Raw genomic sequence first — 19,135 nt, 5'->3', positions numbered from 1 at the left:
GGTCCAACTGCAGCTCTGGGTCCCTTGTGAATCATTTTATTTTCACTGCTGTGGAGAGTAGGAGTGAAAATACCATTAAGTTGAAATCAGTTGAGAACTACATATGTTTCTAGATATATCTGTACAGTCTACCAGTATATATACACATTATATATAAATATATACATAGGGTCTCCGGGTTTAAGGTTGAAACCTGTTGAACCCAATAAAGCCCACTGGAGGAAGATTTGGAGAAGGGACTTTTTATCATAAGAAAACAAGCCTGAATTAGCACAGGGGTTTAATGAACCTTCCAGCACTGGAAAGCGGGGAGCACCCAGCCCATAGGGTCACCGCTGTGTCCCCAGGCTGCAGGGAGCATCGCTATCCCATTCCCAGGGAGCAGGGCACGGTGCCTGACCATGCCCATCTCGGAGAAGGGTCAGTTTTGGTGGCTGAACGCAAAGGAGGTAATGGGTGGTTTCTTTGGTTTATTGCTTTAATGCTTATTTCAGTTATTTGGTTGTTTGGTGTTTTTTTTTTTTCCCCTCTAATGCTCAGCCTTAAATCTAAATCCTGAGAATCAGGAAGAAAAAAATGCAAATAACCCCCCCTAAACCCGGACACCCTATATATGCAGGTACAGCTATCAGAGAGGGAAGTGATACATGTGAAAACAGGGAGAAGGGGGGATAAAAAATAGCTTTTCCAAAAGAGTAATTCTTCGCTTTCCTTTTTTCTTTCCTTTTCTCTAAAAAAAAAGGCAAACCCAGTCATGTGTGCTTGGTTCAAGAAAGCACCCGAGAATAAAATTTCTAGGAGGTGGGAGTCAAGGCAGGAGGACAGAGGGACAGAGAGCACAGTGGAGATCGCACGGGTCAAGCCAGCCCCAGCAGAGCCCAGGTTTACACCCACATCAGGATCTGGCCCCAGATACCTAAATACGGGGGCGAGCATCCCGCTGGCATCGCTGCCAAGGCTGCTGGCATGGGGGTCCCGCAGGCTTGGGGTCCTGCCTGCAGCGGGGAGGGCAGGGTGTGCTGGGAGCAGTGGAGTGCGGCCGATGCATTGAGCCCTGCATCTCCCGTCACAGGGCAGGGGGAGGATGCGGGATGCTGGGATGGGGACCACGGACTGATGCTGCCGGGGGATGGGGGAGCTTGGGAGGGGTGAAAGTCAGGGAGGGGGCTGGTCTTGCAAAGGAGGGTGCCTGACGTATGGCTGTGGGGAAGGTGCAACCCACACAGGGCACAGGAGAGCCCAGCTCCGGCCGCAGGGGCTGGACACCCTCCCCGCTCCCTCCTGCCAAATTCACACCACCGTGAGGGAATAAGCCCCTCGGCCTCCAGAGCGATGCGGAGCTAAGGCCAAAGCCCCCCGGGAGGGTCCAGGCGGGAGGAGCATGTCCCTCACCCAGGTCCCTGGGACATGACTCTGGCCATGAGGTGTCGTCGCCTGTCCCAGCCACCCTCCTGCACACATCCTGCTCCCCCAGCCACCCGCTGCCGCTACGCATCACCCTGCACCCCAAGGCTGCGGGGTGGCCATCTGCACCCTTGGCACACCAGCCCAGGACATCCCTGCTCCACCTCCATCACAGGGGATTTTTCCCTAAGGACGTCACGGGCTTTCTGGGTGCAACCACCTGGAGCAATGATGTGACCCAAGTCCTGCAGCGAGGTGGCCCCTGGGCTCCCTCATTAGCTCCATCCAGAGATGCTTGTGGCTGGGACCGAATCCAACCTCCTGAAACTCTGCCGGGTGGAAGGGGAGAGGCAGAGACAGCTCCAGGGCTGGCCTGGATGAGGGCAGGGAAGGCAGAGCCCACAGGCAGGGAACTGGGGTGAGCATGGCTGCTCCCCCCAGGCTACTGCTGCAACCTGGGATGGCTGCTGCGATGTGGTGCTGTCCTGCAGACAGTGGTCCCCAAGGATGCACATGCCACGTGTGTCCACGGCTGCTGCAGAGGAGGAAAAGGGGGAGAGAGGGATGGAGGTGAGGTGTGAGCAGGGGGAGAGGGAAGCAAAGAGGGTCCCACGTGTCAAACACTGATGGGGGTCAAGTCTCTGTGCAAAGCCAAGTCCTGGGAGAGGCACGCTCTAGAAAACCACGGACTGCAGGAGGCGGAAACACATCATCAGGTCCAAAGGGATGGGGGGTTTCAGGAGGTTCCCGTCCAGCCGCAGGTACCGGAGCCGGGGCACGCTGTCCAGGTCGGAGGGGGAAAAGTCCTGGATGGACATCAGCGAGGTGGGGCAGATCTGCGTCCCATTGATCTCTGCAGGGAGGGGAGGACAAGCGGGGTGCAGGTTAGAGGACGGGGAAGGCAGAAAGGGATGCTTGAGACCCCCCCTCCCTGCCTGCCTGTCTGTTGAACCCCAAAATGGGGTTGCTTTGCCACTGAGGGGAGGAATCCCCAGCCTCTTCCAGCTAGACAGAGCAGCCCCAGTGAGAGGAAAATCTTGGGTTTGATCAGAAATGAAGTAGGTCACGTTCAGCCAAAACACGGTGAGGGATGCAGTGTCATTCGAAAGAGAAAAGGGAACATTTTCAAAGATGAAACCTGCCGACCCAGCCCTAAGCCTTCAAAGAAACATCAAGGAAACATGTTCCAGCACCGTTACGCTGGAGATAACGTCAGTAACCAGCTCGTTGCTCACTTCTGGAGTTCCACGTGTTTCTCCCCACCCCAGGGCCTGCATTACAGAGAATAAACCTGGGGATTCTGATGTTGTTACCCAAAGCAGGGACTGAAACCTTACAAAAGCTGGGTGCAATAGGCAAAGGGAAAGCTGGGACATGATGCGCACGGCCACCGGAGCATCCCTCCGTGGAAAGCCCTTAGCAGGGCCTGGGTACCCGTGTCTGAAGCCAGCAGCAGTCACCATTGTCACCCCAAGGTCCCTCTTGGCTCCAGTTTGTTGGTTAAATAAAATGCAGGTTAACCAGCGTTTGAACCAGGCATTAATCGCTGCATCATTATTCCCTGGGAGCCAACTCTGGCGATGCCCTGAGAGAAGGGACGTGGCTTGGTGAGGGTTTTGTCCCCCTCCCTGGCATCGTGACCCACAACACTGTTAGGGCTTGCCTGCAAGGAGCAGCTTTCTTGCTCGTCCCTTCCTGGCTCATGCTCAGTGCCATGTCTGGGCAGGAGCTGGGATTTTACACCCCCTCTTCAGCCCCCGATCGCTTTTGCAAGATAAAGCCACACACCAGCACTGCACGATCAATACCGCAGCGTGCAAGTGTTTGCGTCACACACCCCTTGTGGGGACCAGCGGTTGCTTCGCAGGTAAGTAATGCCCTGGGTGGGTCCTGCAGCCCCCATACCCCCCACCACAGCCAGAAATAGGGGAGCCCAGCGTGCTTTTCCCAGAGCACATGGAGGGTTTCTGGCAGGAGCGCCGCATTCTTGCTTCCCCGTGGATAGCAAGGACAGCAGGTTGCTGGACCTCTAATAGCAGAAACATCTGGAGTGACCAAGAATGGGTCCCTGTCTTCTTCTCGAATGTGCTAGCTGTGTTTACACGTTCCACAGGCCAGCACCTCTCCCCTGAAATTGCAGCGCTCTGCCTGGAATGGTGTGAAACTGCCCCGGTTGGTTTGCCAAGGCAACCTCCATCACAGCCTTGTTCTTCTCCCTGTTCCTTCCCCTGTGAGGCTCAGCTCAAGAGCTGAGCTGGGTTATTTCTAACCATCTTGCCTGCGTTCTTGGCATCTGTTCTTAAAATATGTGCACAGACTCTCCCTTTTCAATGGCCCTATCTCTGAGCCCGGCTGGGGAAGGAACTATTTGGATGGCAGGTGGCCCCAAAGAAGAGCTGCCCATGACAACCGACAAGAAAAGCCCTGCAGCACCAGGGGGATTTTAGCTCTGCTCCTCAGCTGAGATGTGAGCCATCCTTCCCCACACGCAAATTCATCCCCCTTACAGCCTTCTTCACCTACAAGGAGCTCCCAGCTCATCTCACCGCTGCATCTCCCTTTGAAGGGTTCACATCCCACTGGGCGAAAAACGACCTTTTCCAACAAAACACCACCCTCACGCCTGTCTGCTCCCCCCCACCCCAAGACCTCCCCACCAGGCAGTGCAACTCACTTTCAATGGAGTTATTATTCAGGTAGAGGTGCTCCAGCTTGGGGCTGATGAAAGGAACGTTGGTGAGCTTGTTGTGGGCCAGGTGCAACACCAGCAAGTTGGTGAGGTTGAAGGAGTTCTTGGGGAGCCCCTTGTCAGAGATTTGGTTGTAGTTGAGCCGGATGAACGCCAGGTTGGGGAACTCCTTGAAGTAGTCACTGGGGATGTCCTCAATGTTGTTCCTGTCCAGGAAGAGCTGATGGATGGCATTGGGTACCCCGGGGGGCATTTTCCTCAGGATGTTGTGGGCGAGGTTGAGCTGCATGAGGTTCTTGAGTCCCTTGAAGGTGTTTTTGTTGAAGACCCCATCGCTTAGCTTGTTGTGGTGCAGATCCAAGAGCACCAGGTTCTCCAGCTTGTTGAAGACCCCAGCAGGGATTTTGGAGATCTGGTTCCTGCTCAGGCGCAGCTGCTCCAGGTTGGGTGGCAGGAAGGAAGGGACCTCCTTGAGCTGGTTCTTCTCCATGTAGAGGAAGATGAGGTTTTCCAGCTTCTCCAGAACCCGCCTGTCCACCTTCCGGATGCGATTGTTGTCTAGGTTGACCCATTTCAGCTCTGTGGCGTTCCTGAAGGACTCCTCTGGGAGGTCATCGATGAAGTTGTTCTGGAGGTAGAGGTAGTGGATGCGGGACGGGATGATGGGGACCTTCCGCAGGTTGCGGCTGTCACAGTAGAGGGCAGAGGGGAAGTCTGGAGGGCAGTAGCATTCCCGGGGGCAGTCTGGGAAGATGGAAGGGGGACCCGGCGGTAGGGGCGGAGGCAGCTCTGTGGGCTCAACAGGCTCAATGAACTCGGGAGGCGGGCGGGTGGGTTTCCGGGGAGGCTTCCTCCGCTGCCCGCTCACCTCTGAGATCAGCACAAGAACAAGCGGGAGAAGCAATCTGAAGGCCACCTTCATGGTCCAGATGTTTGCCTGAGGGAGGCAACAAGAAGAGCTGGGTTAGGATGTGCCTGATTTAGGTACCGCCTCATCTCCCATCTCCCCCATCACTGACAGGCAGGAATTTACCCCATGTCCCTGCCAGCAAGCTGCTGTTATCCCTCCTTCCCCTTGAATGTTATCTTTAAATCCAACCCCTCTCTAGAGCATGAGTCACTGAGGTCCCCTCTCTCTGGTTCAGTGTTACGCCAAGGGGGTGCTGGGGGTTCATTTGTTTGGGAGTTTTCTGGGGAGCATGACACCTCCAGCACTGCCCTGCAGAGCCTGGACCCACCGGGACCCCAACACCACTGTGCCCTCTCCCTGAAGGATGGATTGCCCCTTCAGAGACCTTGATGGATTAGGCTTAATTTTGCACTTGAGCCAAAAAAATCAATGATTCAGTAGCAAATTGGCTGAGCAACAGTATCGGGAGGCCAGCGGCAGTTGGCAGGGCAGCAAAGAGGACAGCCCACTTGCAAGGCCGTGTGATAAAAAGGGCATTTGCAAGATTATGCACGGGCAATACCGAAGGTTTATGGCTATATGGCTCCTCGTGCTGCCCAGATAACTGATCCATCACCTCCAGCCCCACTGCACTGGGCTGAGCTGCTGATTTGGGGAGAGTCCCAGTAGAAGTGGGAGACCTGGAGGGCTCAGGAGAGGTCTCTGCTTGCCCCTAGCTAGAGTGTTTCTCCTGGACACCAGCCCAACACCTTACACACACCACCTCTCCCTCTTCTCTGGGTTGTTATCACCCGTGAAGGCTGCCTGTCTCGTCTCTGCCCTCCCTGCTGCTGCCTGGAACAGCAGCCGTCCTCCTTCAGAGAGTGTTGCTGGTAACTCTCCAGCTGATGTCTTGGAGGATGGAGGGATCCAGCTTGTTGCAGACAAGCTCCCCAGAAAGCCCGGTGCAGAAGGTGCTTTGGATGCTCTGACACTCCCCGGGGCCAGCTGGAGCAGCCCAGGCTGTGGGCTTCCTGGGCAGATACCTGAGGGTGTTCGCCAGGCTTTTCCCGGCGGCATTTGTCACCCCAGCAGGAACAGAGCCGAGCTGCAGGCACAGCGAGGCAGATGGAGGAGCTCGGCAGAGGCAGGGTGGGAAAGAGAATCAAGTGAGATGAGACAGGGAAGAAGACAGGGAGGAAGATGAGGAGACTCAGAGGAAGACGCATCTCCTGGGGAAACAGTATCTGCTGTGGGAGCCGGCACTGCCGGGACTGGAGTGTGGGGCAGGAGCCTTCGGTGATGGATGTTGGAGAGAAATTGAGCTCTCCCAGCTCATTGCTCTCTCCCACACAACAGGACGGAGCGGAGCTTGCGGTGCTGGCACAGCCGCAGGGGCCAGGGCATCGGCACAGCGGGCACAGCCACCCCGCTCAGCTCAGCACCCCGGCTGAGCCGGGCACATGGTGTTTGCCTTCAGGCAGCAGCAGGGAAACGTCCCCAGCCCCCACCTGAGCAGCAAGCAGCACGAACCCACACCGCTGGGGTAGCCCCCCGCCACATCAACCCCCTTTTCCTTACACTTCTCACCAGGGTCCACATCCCACCCAGGGATGCTCTGCGGGCCCCTCAATGGGCCACCGCTCCCTTTGAAGCCATCCCACGCATTCCTGGGGCTCCAAGTAATTGACTTTCTCCAAGAAAAGATCCTGTTCTCGCCCCCCCCTCCAGGCCCAGCCTGTTACTTTCCTTTTTGTCTCGCCCTGCTCCCATCTGGCTCTGTTTAACCCTACGAGCCTCTCATGCCTGCTGTTTTCAATCAGAGCTCTGGCATCTCACTGGGGGAAGGGAGGAACAGGGAAAAGCGACGGGGTCCGAATGCTGCCAGATACTCAGCTCAGCAGTGCTGCAGCAAGTCCCCATCGGGGATGTACGTGCGTGCTTCTGTGTTGTAAGAGTTCAGATTCAATGGTGAGCTGCAGAGAACGGGCAAATTCGTGACAGGGAGCTGCTGTACGTGCAGTCCCCTTCTTGGCCTCACAACACCCCACGCCTTTCGCAGCCACGTCTCCCCCTGCACATGGATCTCCCCCCCAACCTTGTCCCAGACCTTGCCATGAGATTTTGTCTGGGCTCCAAAGCACAGACCTGGATTTTAACGCCCACAACGCCCAGGGAGGCGGCAGGGGCTGAGGTCTGCAGCTGGCCCCTCGCAGAGGGGAAGAGGCAGCTGGGACACGATATTCCAGCCAGCACACGCTGCGGTCCGAGTGTTTGGCTCCCTCCGCTCGCAGGGCAACGATCAGCTTGGGCCACCCGGCCGCTGCCCTGGGCAATGTCACATGGAGGGTGGGGGACAGGGCAGAGCTGTCACCCCATTGGGCTGGGGAGCTGTCTGAGCTCTCAGCCCTTCCAGGAACGACCTGACCCTGCACAGCCTGCGCCATCCCCTCCGCATGAGGCTCCAACACTGCAGATGTTTAGAGACTCGGCATATAGCAGAAATAGTCAGCGAGCCAGAAATTCAGGCTGGAGAGCAGCAGCATCATGTGGCATTTGTCAGCACAGAAGGAAAGTGTCAGGAGGCAGATGCAGCCCCTTTTATCCACTGTACCACCTGCAACCTGCTGGCATGTCCCCATGGGACTGCCACAGCCCCTCTGTCCATCGCAGCCAGGCAGAGCCAGCACTGCCACGACCCTTCCCCACCACCCATCCCCACCAGCCTCTCCCTGCAAAGCTTGCAGCTCCCCGCGGAGGCTCTGCCCGGGGAAAGCAGGACCCACTTCCAAACAATCTGCGGGAAACCAGCTCACAGCCCGTGGTCCCCACAACAGCCCTTCATCCAGAATAATGGGGACGCAACGAGCCTGAGGCCACCACAAGCTTTACAATTGCCTCCAACATGCTGGAAGGTTCAAAGCCAGCTCTCCCTGGACCCGCCACAGTCAGCAGTCTGTTCTCCATCCAGTTTCATGCAGTTGAATTTACTGGCACGAATGCAAGAAACTGAATTTCCAAATCCCACACCCTGATTCTACATGGGCACCAGCTGCCAAATCCGTGGCCAGAGCCACAGCAAAGCGCCTGCTCTGCAAATGCCTCGACCTTTCTCACCACCCCCTGACGGACAGGACAGCTCGGATCCCGGGTACCCACAAGGAATCCATGCAACTGGAATAAAGTTAAATCATGGAGCAATGAATGCATTCAGGAAACCAACCGCCTGGTGTGCAGAAAAGGCTCGATTCACGGACAAAAGCAATTCTGACACCTCCTGAGCTGCGGGCTGGGCCAGCCAGCTTGGCCTGGGTGCGGGATGAAGGCACCCAACAGATGCCAGCCCAGAGTTTTTCCCAGAATGAGACAGCTGCTCCCTCAGTCATCCCATTACAACTGACAAAAATTCAGCACCACAGCTGGAAATTCCAGCCCCAAATGCCACTGGTGTTTGCTTTCCAAACAGTTTATCATTGCTGCATCTCACTAACCCACAGCTCCCAAGCAGTGCTCGCTGTCAGCCCAGCGACTGGTGCCAAGGGCAGGCAAAAATCACAACCTCCAAGGCAAGAGTGAGCTATGCAAAGGTCACAGGGGGATTTGTCACGGGCAGAAGTCCCAATGCTCTCCCTCGGGTGCCTCCTGCCCTCCCCATCTCTTCTTGCAGCAGTCTGACATGCAGAGACCAGCAGCTGGCTCTGGCCAGCTAGCACCGATATATCCGGGACCCCTGCGCATGTCAAGGGGCTGGGAGGGATAAAAGGAGCTTTTAACACCAGGAGGAGAGGGGAAAGCTGAGATGGCTGGACCAGGGATCCTTTCCAGCCCATTGCCCATAGCCCTGCTAGCTCCCTTCTCAGCTTTCCCGCTGGGACCCCCACTTCCCATCATCCCTGCAGCCCCCCAGGCTGGAAAATGCTCCCACCCAGCCTGGGAACCCGCACGTTGGAGCAAACCAAGGAGGGCAAGCTAAAAATAACCGAAAGGAGCCAGCAAAGCTCCCTCCTCAGCCTCCTTCGCATCCAACCACTGCAACAGCTTGTTCGTGTCTCTGCAAGAGTCTGGGTCGGATCAGCTGTGACCGAAACAGGGAGCTCTTTATCCAGCTGCGCCGGAGAGCTGGGAACGGCGGAAAAGGGCTAAATTCAGTGCAAGCCTGTCCTCCGAGGGGAGGGCAGACACGCCGTCACCCAGGCGTCCCCAGGGTCCCCTGGGGAGCAGAGCTTTGATGCAATGACCTGCTCTTGTCGCCCTTTCCCAGCCCTTTCCCAGCGAGGCGGAGGCGCTGGGGCTGGCACAGCACCGAGGTGGCCGCAGGGGCTCAGCCCCACTGCAGCGCTTCTTGCAGGGATAGTGCTGTGTCCGGGCAGGGGGTGGGTGTCTCAGGAGACCCTGATAGAGAGCAGTTCAGACACACTCCTAGGCTCTCAAACAACACTTTTGGGTCAGCCCGAGGACTGGGAGACGTGGGGACAGCAGAGCATGCCTCCCGCATCCCTCTGCGTGCCAGCAGCATTTCCTCACTGTACTACAGTCACCAGACTCATTGCGAAAAGCTCGTTTGTGTTCACTGCTCCCTCCAGCAACCTCCTCCCGCAGCAGGGTCCGTGGGAAGGCAGCCTTGGAAGAAAACACCTTTCTTCTGCCTTCTCCGTGTCAGCAATTCCTCCCTCCTTCTCCTTCTCCCTCACTGCATGTCCCGACCCTTCCCAGGGCTGCTCCTGGCTCAGCCCGCCCGCGGATCTCTCTGCCACACACAGTGGAACCGGCTGGGCACAGACAAAACCAAATGTGGGAGAAAATATTGCCGAAGCGACCTCAGCCTACCCCCCGTGCCTGCCCCCCACGCACACCCTGCTCCCCTCCAAGCCGATACCTTGCCTTGGTCCCCCCAGCTCTGCTTTCTCTAAGGGTGGGAAACTGCTCTGATGGCTCATCCCTGCCTTCCAGCTGCTTCCCGAGGGCAGAGGAAACTTCCCACAGCTACATTTTTGTCTCTTCCCAGGTGAAAACACTCAGCCTCTCGCCCTCCCCCTTCCCCAGGGGAGCAGGGACACCCAGCACCCTGCGTTTCTGCTCCGCGCTGCCTGTCCCGGGCTGGCCAAGGAAAGGGTGCTTCCCGGGAAGCATCGCAGGATGCCGCCGGCTGAGCACCACATAAGGCAGGCCCTCCATCGCAGGCTCCCAGGAAAGTTTCCAAGCTCTCATGTGCGACATGCTTTGCATTCAGCTGCCAAGGGGATGAATTTCCACTTTCTGCCCAGTAGATGCTTTTCCTAAAATTTTAAAACAGGCGGGGAAGGGCAGGTTTAGGATGAGCCTCTTTCACGCAACAAAACCCTTTCCCCAGGACTTCAGCGAACATCACTGCCCTGTTGCTTTCTCCCATCATCTGCCGGAGCAGAGACAAAGAGCCGGCTCCAGACGGGACCCACACGGCAGCAATCCAGGCAGGGGGGTGCAGGAGGGGGGTGCAGGAGGGGGCTGCACCTCTCTGCCTGCCTGGAGCCGGGCTGGCTCACATCCCTGATGGAGGCAGCAGAAGTGGTGTTACATGCCCTGGGAAGGGTCTGTGTGATCCAGGCAGGGCAGGAGGTAAGGGCTTTCCCACCTACATTTTAGGCAGAAAACCAGCTTGCTGGAAAGCGCCCCTGAAGCACTGGGGTGCTGCTTGGCTGCTCGCTCTCCCCTCAATCCCCCACACAGGGCAGGGAACCCCCTGCTCCCCGCTCCGGCATGGGGGCGAGGGGCTGCAGGCAGCCCCCCTCCCACAGGAGCTGGACCCCCCAGCCCCCCCCGGCTGTTTCCCCAGCCCCATTTGATGGACCTTGTGCTGAGCACGGTGTTGCCGGAGGCTCCCTGGTAGCAGTCCTAGCTCCAGAGGTGTCTGCTCCCCTCTCAGCCTCTCCCCGCTCCTTGCACGCTTTCCCTGCTGCTTTCCAAGGCAGGGGGCTGTCCTGGGCATGACTGGGGTTGTGCACCCCCCCCTCCGACACCCCCAGCTCTGCCCCCCTGGCTGCAGAGCCAGAACCGAGCGTGCAAGGGGTTGTGAGCGTGTAAGAGCACAGGTTGGAGGGGGGGCACACACAAGGGGGCCCTTGCTTACCCCCACAGAAAGCGCCTGGCAGCAGCTGTGATACTATCACACACAGGACTTTCTTCTGACTTTGCAGCCTCAAGTTCCCCCACCACACCCCCCAGCCTGCCCCATGCTGAGAAAAACTTCTTGCAACAAGAGAAAAGGGAAGGAACAAAGACTCCAGCTGCTGAAGAACAGGAGAAGAAAAAAAAAAAAAAAAACCAACAAGAGGAGAAGGGAAAAAAAAGGAAGAGCAGATGCTGCTTTGCATGTAAGGGAGGCTGGAGAGGGCAGGAGCATCACGGACCAGTGCAGTGTCCTGAAGGCGAGAAGAGCCTGGGGGAAAGCACCTGCCCACAGCTTACCTGTGTGCACCTCTCCCTCCTCCTGCCTCTTATTAATCCCCAAGACAAGTTTCTCTCTGGCTGTCTCCCTCCTCCACCTCCTCCTCCTCCTCCTCCTCCTCCTCCTCTCGGCACCACCAGGAGCCTGGGCCGAGCGCGGGGGTTTTGTTCCTGGGATCCGCTGGCCGTGGGTGGGTGGGAGCCGTGGGTGGGTGGGAGCAGGCGGAGGGCTGGGACGAAGGCACGATGACAACAATAACGTCTTTATCTGGCAGCCAAGCGCTGCGGGCTCCGCTGCGCACACATGGCCTGCCTGCCGGAGGGCTGGCGTTTAATAACAATTCCTTCTGCTGCGGAGGCTGCTCAGAGCCCGTGTTTAAAAACAAAGCTAATTAATAATTTAAATAAGTCCTTCCCTTGCCACGGCCCCTGTTTTCCAGAAGCGTGTGTTTGGGATGGCGCTTTCCAACCACGGGAGCTCGGCGTGTGGCATCAGACAGCCTGTCCCCAGGGCTGTCCCCCCCGGGTCGCCCCCCCTGCTCCACAGAGTGACTTCCAGCTGCCCCCCACCCCGCTGAAGGGACCCAGCCCTGAGCTGGGGTCTCTGCTCCTGCCTGGCAGATGGCACCCGGTCAAACATGATGCAGGGTGCGTTTGCTCCCAGCTGGTGACAAGCTTTAATTTAAATCCTGATGGCACTTAATAAAGAGAAGGGAGGGGAGCCACGGCGGTGCCATGCCACGGGCAGGGGGCCACTGTGTTTTACACGGAGCCTCAGCCAGGTCCTGGGCTGGAAAACCACTGTGTACCAAGGGGACACAGCCAAGGGACCCCCAGGGCTCTGGGGTGCCTGCTGGGGCAGGCATGATGGGGGATGCTCAGGGGGGACATCTGTGCTCCAAGGAGCTCAGGGACAGCCTGAGACCTGTTGCATATTCACAGCTTTTAGACACAGCCCACGAGCAAGGAGTCCTGGGGGGCACAGCAATTATGGGAATCTCCCTCCTACAGGCATCCCCATCCCGGGCATCCCTGGGCTGCGGGGTTCGGGGGGGTCCTGTCCCTCCCTTTGAGCCATCCTCCCTCCAGCCAAGCTGATCTGCAGCAAGGACCAGGAAACCTGAGATGCTTTGGCTCATGGAAAATCCAGTCCAAACCCTACCACAGGCTGGCAGCTATCCAGCAGGGTCCAAACCTGCACTTCCACACTCGGCTCACGGTGGCTACCAACAGAGGGTTCAAATAGCCGGCATCAGACCCTCCCCCAAAATTCCCACCTGCTGGACTCCCCCATTTTGCCCCAGGCTCCTCACAACCCTTAAATATAGTTGTTCCCAACACGGTGCCCTTCCCCTTCCCCCAAAACTGGAGTATTGCTGGTGAGTGCTGCTCGCTGACTGGTGGGAGCAGGATGGTCCGAGGATACAGCCCTCACCCTGCCGCGAGCTGGGGCACTCGGATGCCTGAAAACCAGCAGGTAGCTCAAGTGCAAGCCAGGAAAAGGAACAGACAGAAACCACATCGGTATTTCACGTCGTTTAAACAAAGGGTCTAGGTAGGGACATGTGTTTGCCAGCTGGAGAAGGATCAGAATCAATAAAGAAAGAATATGCTGTTTGGAGAGTCTTGCCAATCACTTTAAAAACTAGTTAAAAGTCCCCAAATCCATGGGGACGTGTTTCATGTGGGTTTGTTTTTGTTTTTTTTTCCTGCTACCTAACATGCTCAGCTGGGCACTGAAAGAGGCGGTTGCTTGCACAAAAGCCACCCTGCAATGGCAGGCATGGAAAGGTCTCGTATCCTACACCTTACCCACCATGCTGCCCGACCCACGAAGCTGCTAACACAGCTCCCGTTGCTGGGAAGCACGAAAACCTTCAGCAAATTTGGTGAATACAAATTTTGCTCTCAGCCAAGGGACTTTGTTTGTTGAATTTTCTTCCTGCAGGAATTTCTTTCCGTGTCCAAGTTTCGAATCCACCTTCAAAGGCATCCTTTTTAATTTTCTAGACGCCACAGGCTGCAGCCTTGAACGTGGCTCTGGGCACCACGCGCTCGGTTTATTCTACGTCTGGAGCAAAATCTGGCCCCGCTTTTGTGGGCGAAGGGGGTGAGGGAGGGTGGCCATGGAGCAAAGCTGCACTCATGGCTTTTTTTTCCTTGGGAAGATCCCAGCTACAGTGCCCCTGCTGTGGGCTAGCAGCATCCCGGCCATCCCTGGTCCCCCAGTGCCATGCCCCTTCAGTTTATCCCTTTTCCCAGCCATGCTCTGTTTGTTCTGCAGAGGTTTGTAACAGAAATACCGCTTTGGTCTGGCGGAGGTAGGAGAGGAAATGTTTGAGCGTGAAAGCACCAGAAGACAGAGCCAGGGCTGCAAGAACGGCCTGTCTCGACCAAGGGCAACATGAGGGACAGCCGTAGAGTGGGTAAACACGGAGGAATGTGGTCCCCAGTGAGCCCGGAGGTTGTGTCCCACCAGCGCATCAGGCACAGTGAGGTTCTGGCACCCAGCTATGCCCTGGTCACTCCGGCCATCCCGGCAGGGAGTCAATAGCAGCCGTACAGACACCCCAAATGAGGCAACATGGACTAGAGGCAGCAGAAGGTTTAAGGGAAAAAAAGCCACCCCGTTATAACCCCCGTCATCTCCAGCTGGGAAACGTTAGGCACAGCGAGCACCCTCATCCCTCATCCTCCCACACCCACCCAGGCAGACCCCTCAGGCACCACCTCGGTGCCCATGTGTGCAAGTGGTTCATACTGGGTATGGTTAAAATAAGCATCCCCTTCCCCTGGCAGAAGGTCCCACGCTGAACCTTATCACACCGATTTCCAACAGCGCAGCCTCCCCTGGCTGTTTGCAACTCAGGCTCCCCCAGCATCTCCCTTTCCTCCTGGCCAGGGGCAACACGGAGGGGGACAGTCCAGGGGACATCACAGCACGCCAAGGGCTGGCGGTCCCAGCCCCAGGGGTTTCAAGAAGGAGAATTTTGCAGAGCAAAGCAGTGCAGGCGGCTTCTCAAACACAGCTGAGCAAAGGGCTGTCCTCAAGCCAGGCTCCCCTTCCTCACACCACGAGCTCCTCATCACCAGCAGCTTAAAATGTTTATTTGGCCAGAGGGAGATGCTTATTCTTTACGTTATCCCAGCATCAGCCCCCCTTCCCAAGCCAAGCCTCCGCTGTGCTCCGTGCTGTACAAACATAGCTGATTTACAGTGCAGAGGTTCTTTCTGACAGCCAGACCTTAAAGCTCCCTTTGGAGAGTTAAAAATTTAATTTCAGAAAGGAGATGGGGGGTGGGGGTGGGGGTGGGGGGGAAGCAGCAAGAAACCTGAGATGCTCCTGTGGCCCTTGGTCAGAGCAGCGTGTGCTCTATGCAAAACGTCAAATCTCAGGCATCTGGCAGCAAAGGCTCCCAAGCCAGCCGTGCTCTCCACCAGCAGCCACCAGTGTCATGGGAAGGGACCACTGAGCAGGGCCAAGGAGAGCCCAGGGGTCCCCCAAAAATGACGGCTGGCAGTTTGGGATGGATCCATTCCCCTGGGAGCATGGCGGGAGGGTGCTGTGCTGCCCTTCAGGGGAGCCACAGTTCTCCCGGGGCTCCACGCGCCTCCCCAGCACAGGCTGTTCCCACTGGTGTTGGGTGGCCACCAGCCTGGAAAATTAAACGCCGCTTCCCCCAAAACTTGCTGGGAGCTGAGGGATGCTCCTGCCCATCCCAGCCCCCTCCACCCTGGGGGGAAGCTCACAGCAGCCTCCGCACAAGAGCCAGTGAGTGGGAGAGCATCACCGTGAGCCTGGGAGAAACACTTGGCTCCCAGCAAAGCTCCGGGGGGGGGGGGGGGGGGGGGGGAAGTGAGCGAAGGGGAAAAGTATGTTGCTTTGTAATGCATAGATGCTGCTCTCATGTTGCTGAGACGCTGCTTCCTCCCACCCCCCTGGCTGCAGAGCATGCCTCCTCCATGCCCATGTTTCCATCTCCAGCAAACATCTGGAAACACCTGGGAAGGTGCGCCATGAAAGCAGCTGCCGAGGGGACATGTGGAAGGTGCTTGAAGCCCCCCCTTAAACAAAACAGCCCCCAGAGGCACGAGGATGCGCGGGTTCAGCTCAGCGCTTGGTCGGGGAGGGTGTCGGTGTCACTTGGGTCACCCCAGTACACAGCAAGGGACAGAGGCGAGAGGAGGAGGAGGACTGCATCCCTTCCGTGCAGATATGCTCACACCAAATACCTGTTCCTGCTCCCCAGGCATGGCCTGGCCTCTGAATCCATCCCTGAGCATCTTGCGCTGCTTGAACGAGGGGAGCAAAACCCCCATGGACCAGGACACGCAGCTTCACCAGCCCAGATGGAGAGGGAAAGGGCCAGGGTGGAAAGAACGAGCTGCACTCGCTCCCAAGGAAGAAACACAGCTGAAAAAGCAGCTGACCTCTGCCCCGGCCAGGTGTTTAAAAGCAAAGAGAGGGAAAACAAGAAATAACCCGTTTTGAGCACAGCTGCTGCTTTGGTCATTAAACCTATGGGCAAATGTCCCCTGGAGAAGAGCCTCATGTGTCGGGTGCCCAAGCCCAGGCACTGCAGCAGCCAGGGAAGGGTTAGGGAATGGAAAACGCTTCTCCGGCCCCTGGTGCAGATGCAGGGGAGGAAGGCAAACCCCACCGCAGCGCCTCAGCTTCCCACCCGCAGCCATAAACCCCTTTCTGCTCGGGTTTTGCCAGAGACGTGACGCCGTGTGAGGAGCCAGCAAGCACCACGAGCCAGCCTGGATCAGGATGGTCCCAGCGGCTCCTGCCCCGGAGCCAGGCACGGCTGGTCCTGCCCCCCACCACGGTCTGAGCTGAGGATACAGGCAGGGGAGAAAGGGGAAACCGCATCCCCCATCATCTGCAGGGGAAACTGAGGCAGAAGGGAGCTCTGTGCTTGCAGGGCCACGGAGCCAGCTGCCTTTTTCTGTTCAGACAACCCGTAGTATTTTCAGCGTCATGCAAAGCTTTTATTTTTATTCTTTTTCAGCCTTGGCATGGAGAGGCTGACGCACACGAGCCTGAGCGCTGGGCTGACAGCACTTGCATCCCAGCCCTGAGGATTGTTCACACCCCCTCCCCAGCCTGATGGGACCCACTCCATCACCCCCATCCTCACAGGAAAGGGGCCAAACTGGAAGCAATGACCTTCCCCTAGGGAAGCAGCAGTCCTTCCAGGAAGGGGTGAAACCCAGCAAACTCCTTGCCGGGAGGAGCCTTGGTCCCTGCCACGGGAAGGGCAAAGCGGAGGGAGGGGGCTGGAGCTCTTGGCCACAGGGACCAGCCCCGTCATGGGGAACTGGCATCGTGGGACACAGGGACCCCATCCCCACTGCCTGTCACAGATGGGGTGACGGCAGGGCAGACCCTGTCCACAGGGATAGCTGCAGCATGGCTGCCAGCTCCACTCACCCTGGGCCACAGCCCCCGAGCCCCCCAGCCCCTTCCCCCCTCACGTCCCACCTCCTGTGCTATACTCGTGGCTGCTTTAAGCACAGGGAGGGGATACAGAATTCATCAAACCTCACATTTCTCAAGGATTAAATCATCCAACGCATTGCTCAGAGGGAGAGAAGTCCAAACCCCCCCCTTTTTCTTTTTTTTCTTTTTTTTTTTTTTTTTCCCCTGCAAGACTCAGCAGCCACTTATTAGCTCTTGGCAGCGGGGCCAAGGGCTGCTCAGCACTTCAGTTCACGGTCACAGAGCTGGGGCTGAGCGTCACAGTGGGGTCCTGGGAACCAAAGACCCCTCCTTCCCTGGGGGTACCCCCCCAGCACAGCCCCTGCCCTCTCTGCCAGCCTGTAGCCCCCAAACTCGGAGGCACCAGCACCCAGCGACACCCAGACTGGCTTCTTGCACCACATGCCCCCTGCACCCCCAGAGAAAACAGCCCCCCATTATTGCCCAGATGGGCACTGCGGGCACAGTACGGAGATGCTAGGAGAAGTCCTGGCTCTCTACTCACATAACGTTAGGGCTGACATTTTAAATAAGCAAAAATAAAGTGATTCCAAGCTCGGGCTGTCCAGGGAGGCTCCCAGGGTTTGTATTTCACTGTGGGGCTGTTCTCTAGGAAGCAGCTATTTGTACCCTCCCCTGGGAACGCTGCTCCGTGTCGGAGGTCACGGTCCATCTACTGACCGAAAAGCTGCCTCCAGCACCCTGCCACCTACTTTGAGGAGGGGGAAACTGAGGCACGTGCCCAGGGAACAGATTTGGGAGGGAAGAATAGGCCTCCTGTGCCCACCCTCCCCCAGGCTCTGCAAGGAACCCAGCAAGGCTCCAGCCACATGCAGTTCTCCCAGCTCCAGCTGCTTTGCTCCAGCCCTTGGAAGGAGAGGACATCATCTCCCTGCTCCTTACTAGCTCCAGCAGTCAGACCTGTCACTGAACCAGCTCCTGTCGGTGCCGGGTTTAGCAGCACATCACGTTAGGAACAAAACATTTTGGCACCAGGTGAAGGAGCTTTCCTGGCTGGCAGCTTCCCTTGCCCCAGCACGAAGCAGCAGCAGCGTTACCCCATCCCCAGCATGGCCAGGGGTAGGGGACCCCCTGCTACCCCCCTGTGGAGCTGGGGATGGGAGAGTAGCCAGGGCCAGCACATCCAGCACCTCCCAGCCAGGGGCTGCAGCTAGAGCAGGGCTGGGATTGCCTTTGCCCCCCTCTTTTTTCCAGCCACGGACTCCTCACACCCCCCAGGGGAGCAATTTACACCATGGGTAAACGGTGCCAATCCAGGGACCCACTTTGCCCCCCACTCCACCCTTCTCACGGCATGAGGATGGGACACAAGGGTGACACACACACACCCCCCCCCTTCCCCACACAGGGATGGGGCTGACAACATCCTCCAGCCAGCAGCTCCCCAGTGCCCCCCAAAATGAGGAAGACACCCCCTGCACAGAGCCCCACAAGGCTGGTGGAGAGGGGAAGAGCACACGCCATGCCACGGCCCCACGTGCTCTCTGCGATGCTGGGTTCACTTCTTGCAGCTGGCCCCGCACTGGCACCCCCCAAGCTCCACAGCTGGCTGCCCACCAGCAGCCACACTTTATTTAGCTTTCAGCAATAGCTAAAAGGCAGTTTTTCCCCCTCCTCCTCTATTTTCCCCTCTCTTTCTCCACTCTTCACACAGGACAAGGGGTAACGGCAGCCCCCCAGCATGTCCCCCCCCAGGCTCAGCCAGGCACGGCACGCTTTGGACCACTCTGTCCTCTGGGATGAAAGGATCTCGTGCCAGAAAGGCTTTCTCCAGCCACGACAGCACTTTTGCTGGTGGAAGGGTTCTTGGTGTCAGCTCAGCAGTGGGAAGAGCTGCCAGTGTTGGTTAAAAGAACAAGGGGGTGATTCAATGAAACTCTGAACGAAGGGCAATGGGATCCATGAAAGCAAATATTTTGAGTCAAACACACAATTAGCCGGGGGGACCCATCACCACAAGATGCCACTCAGGCCAAGGGTTTAGTAGGGTTTTAAATAAATACATAATAAAATACATGAAGGTCTGCCCACACGTAGGGAGAGTGGGGACGTGGGGGTGACAAGAGTCAAGGAGGACAAAGACTTGGACAATGCAAAAAGCATCAGGACCACAAAAGAGAAGGAGTCACCAAGCTGCCACAGACATCTGCCCTGCCTCCCTGGGTGACACGTGTCTGCCACTGCTGGCTGGGGCTTGCTGCGCCCCTGGGGAGCCCTTGTGGGG

At 57.5% G+C, this 19,135-nt stretch overlaps 2 protein-coding genes across 4 annotated transcripts in view; one reads left to right on the top strand and one right to left on the bottom strand.

Moving 5' to 3' along the window:
- Positions 1 to 14: 14 nt before the first annotated feature.
- PRELP (proline and arginine rich end leucine rich repeat protein) lies at positions 15 to 11,536 on the bottom strand. 2 transcript variants are annotated; one of them, XM_080367752.1, is made up of 3 exons: positions 11,427 to 11,536; positions 4,079 to 5,030; positions 15 to 2,257 (listed from the first exon to the last, which is right to left on the bottom strand). In XM_080367752.1, exons 2-3 carry the CDS (start codon positions 5,013 to 5,015, stop codon positions 2,079 to 2,081), a joined length of 1,116 nt encoding a protein of 371 aa, XP_080223878.1. In that variant the 5' UTR covers positions 5,016 to 5,030; positions 11,427 to 11,536; the 3' UTR covers positions 15 to 2,078. The 2 variants fall into 2 exon arrangements, with proteins under 2 accessions (XP_080223878.1, XP_080223877.1); XM_080367751.1 differs by lacking the exon at positions 11,427 to 11,536 and adding an exon at positions 10,810 to 10,962.
- A 151-nt stretch (positions 11,537 to 11,687) lies between these two features.
- The window catches only part of FMOD (fibromodulin), a 39,813-nt gene continuing 32,365 nt past the window's right edge, over positions 11,688 to 19,135 (top strand). For both annotated transcript variants that reach the window (XM_080367755.1, XM_080367754.1), the window contains exon 1: positions 11,688 to 19,135. This exon is cut by the window's right edge. The gene's annotated coding sequence lies outside the window, so the exon portion shown is untranslated.

Source organism: Falco punctatus, assembly GCF_963210335.1.
Source record: "Falco punctatus genome assembly, chromosome: 17".
Lineage (NCBI taxonomy): Eukaryota > Metazoa > Chordata > Aves > Falconiformes > Falconidae > Falco > Falco punctatus.
This window is presented reverse-complemented; position numbering and strand designations above follow the sequence as displayed.

Excerpts from the sequence above, each read along its gene's own strand:
- PRELP (XM_080367751.1), bottom strand. The coding sequence starts at position 10,947 with ATGCCCAGGACAGCCCCCTGCCTTGGAAAGCAGCAGGGAAAGCGTGCA. Across the intron at positions 5,031-10,809 it reads AACACCGTGCTCAGCACAAG|GCAAACATCTGGACCATGAA; the intron begins GTCCATCAAATG and ends TGCCTCCCTCAG. Across the intron at positions 2,258-4,078 it reads GAATAATAACTCCATTGAAA|AGATCAATGGGACGCAGATC; the intron begins GTGAGTTGCACT and ends CCCTCCCTGCAG.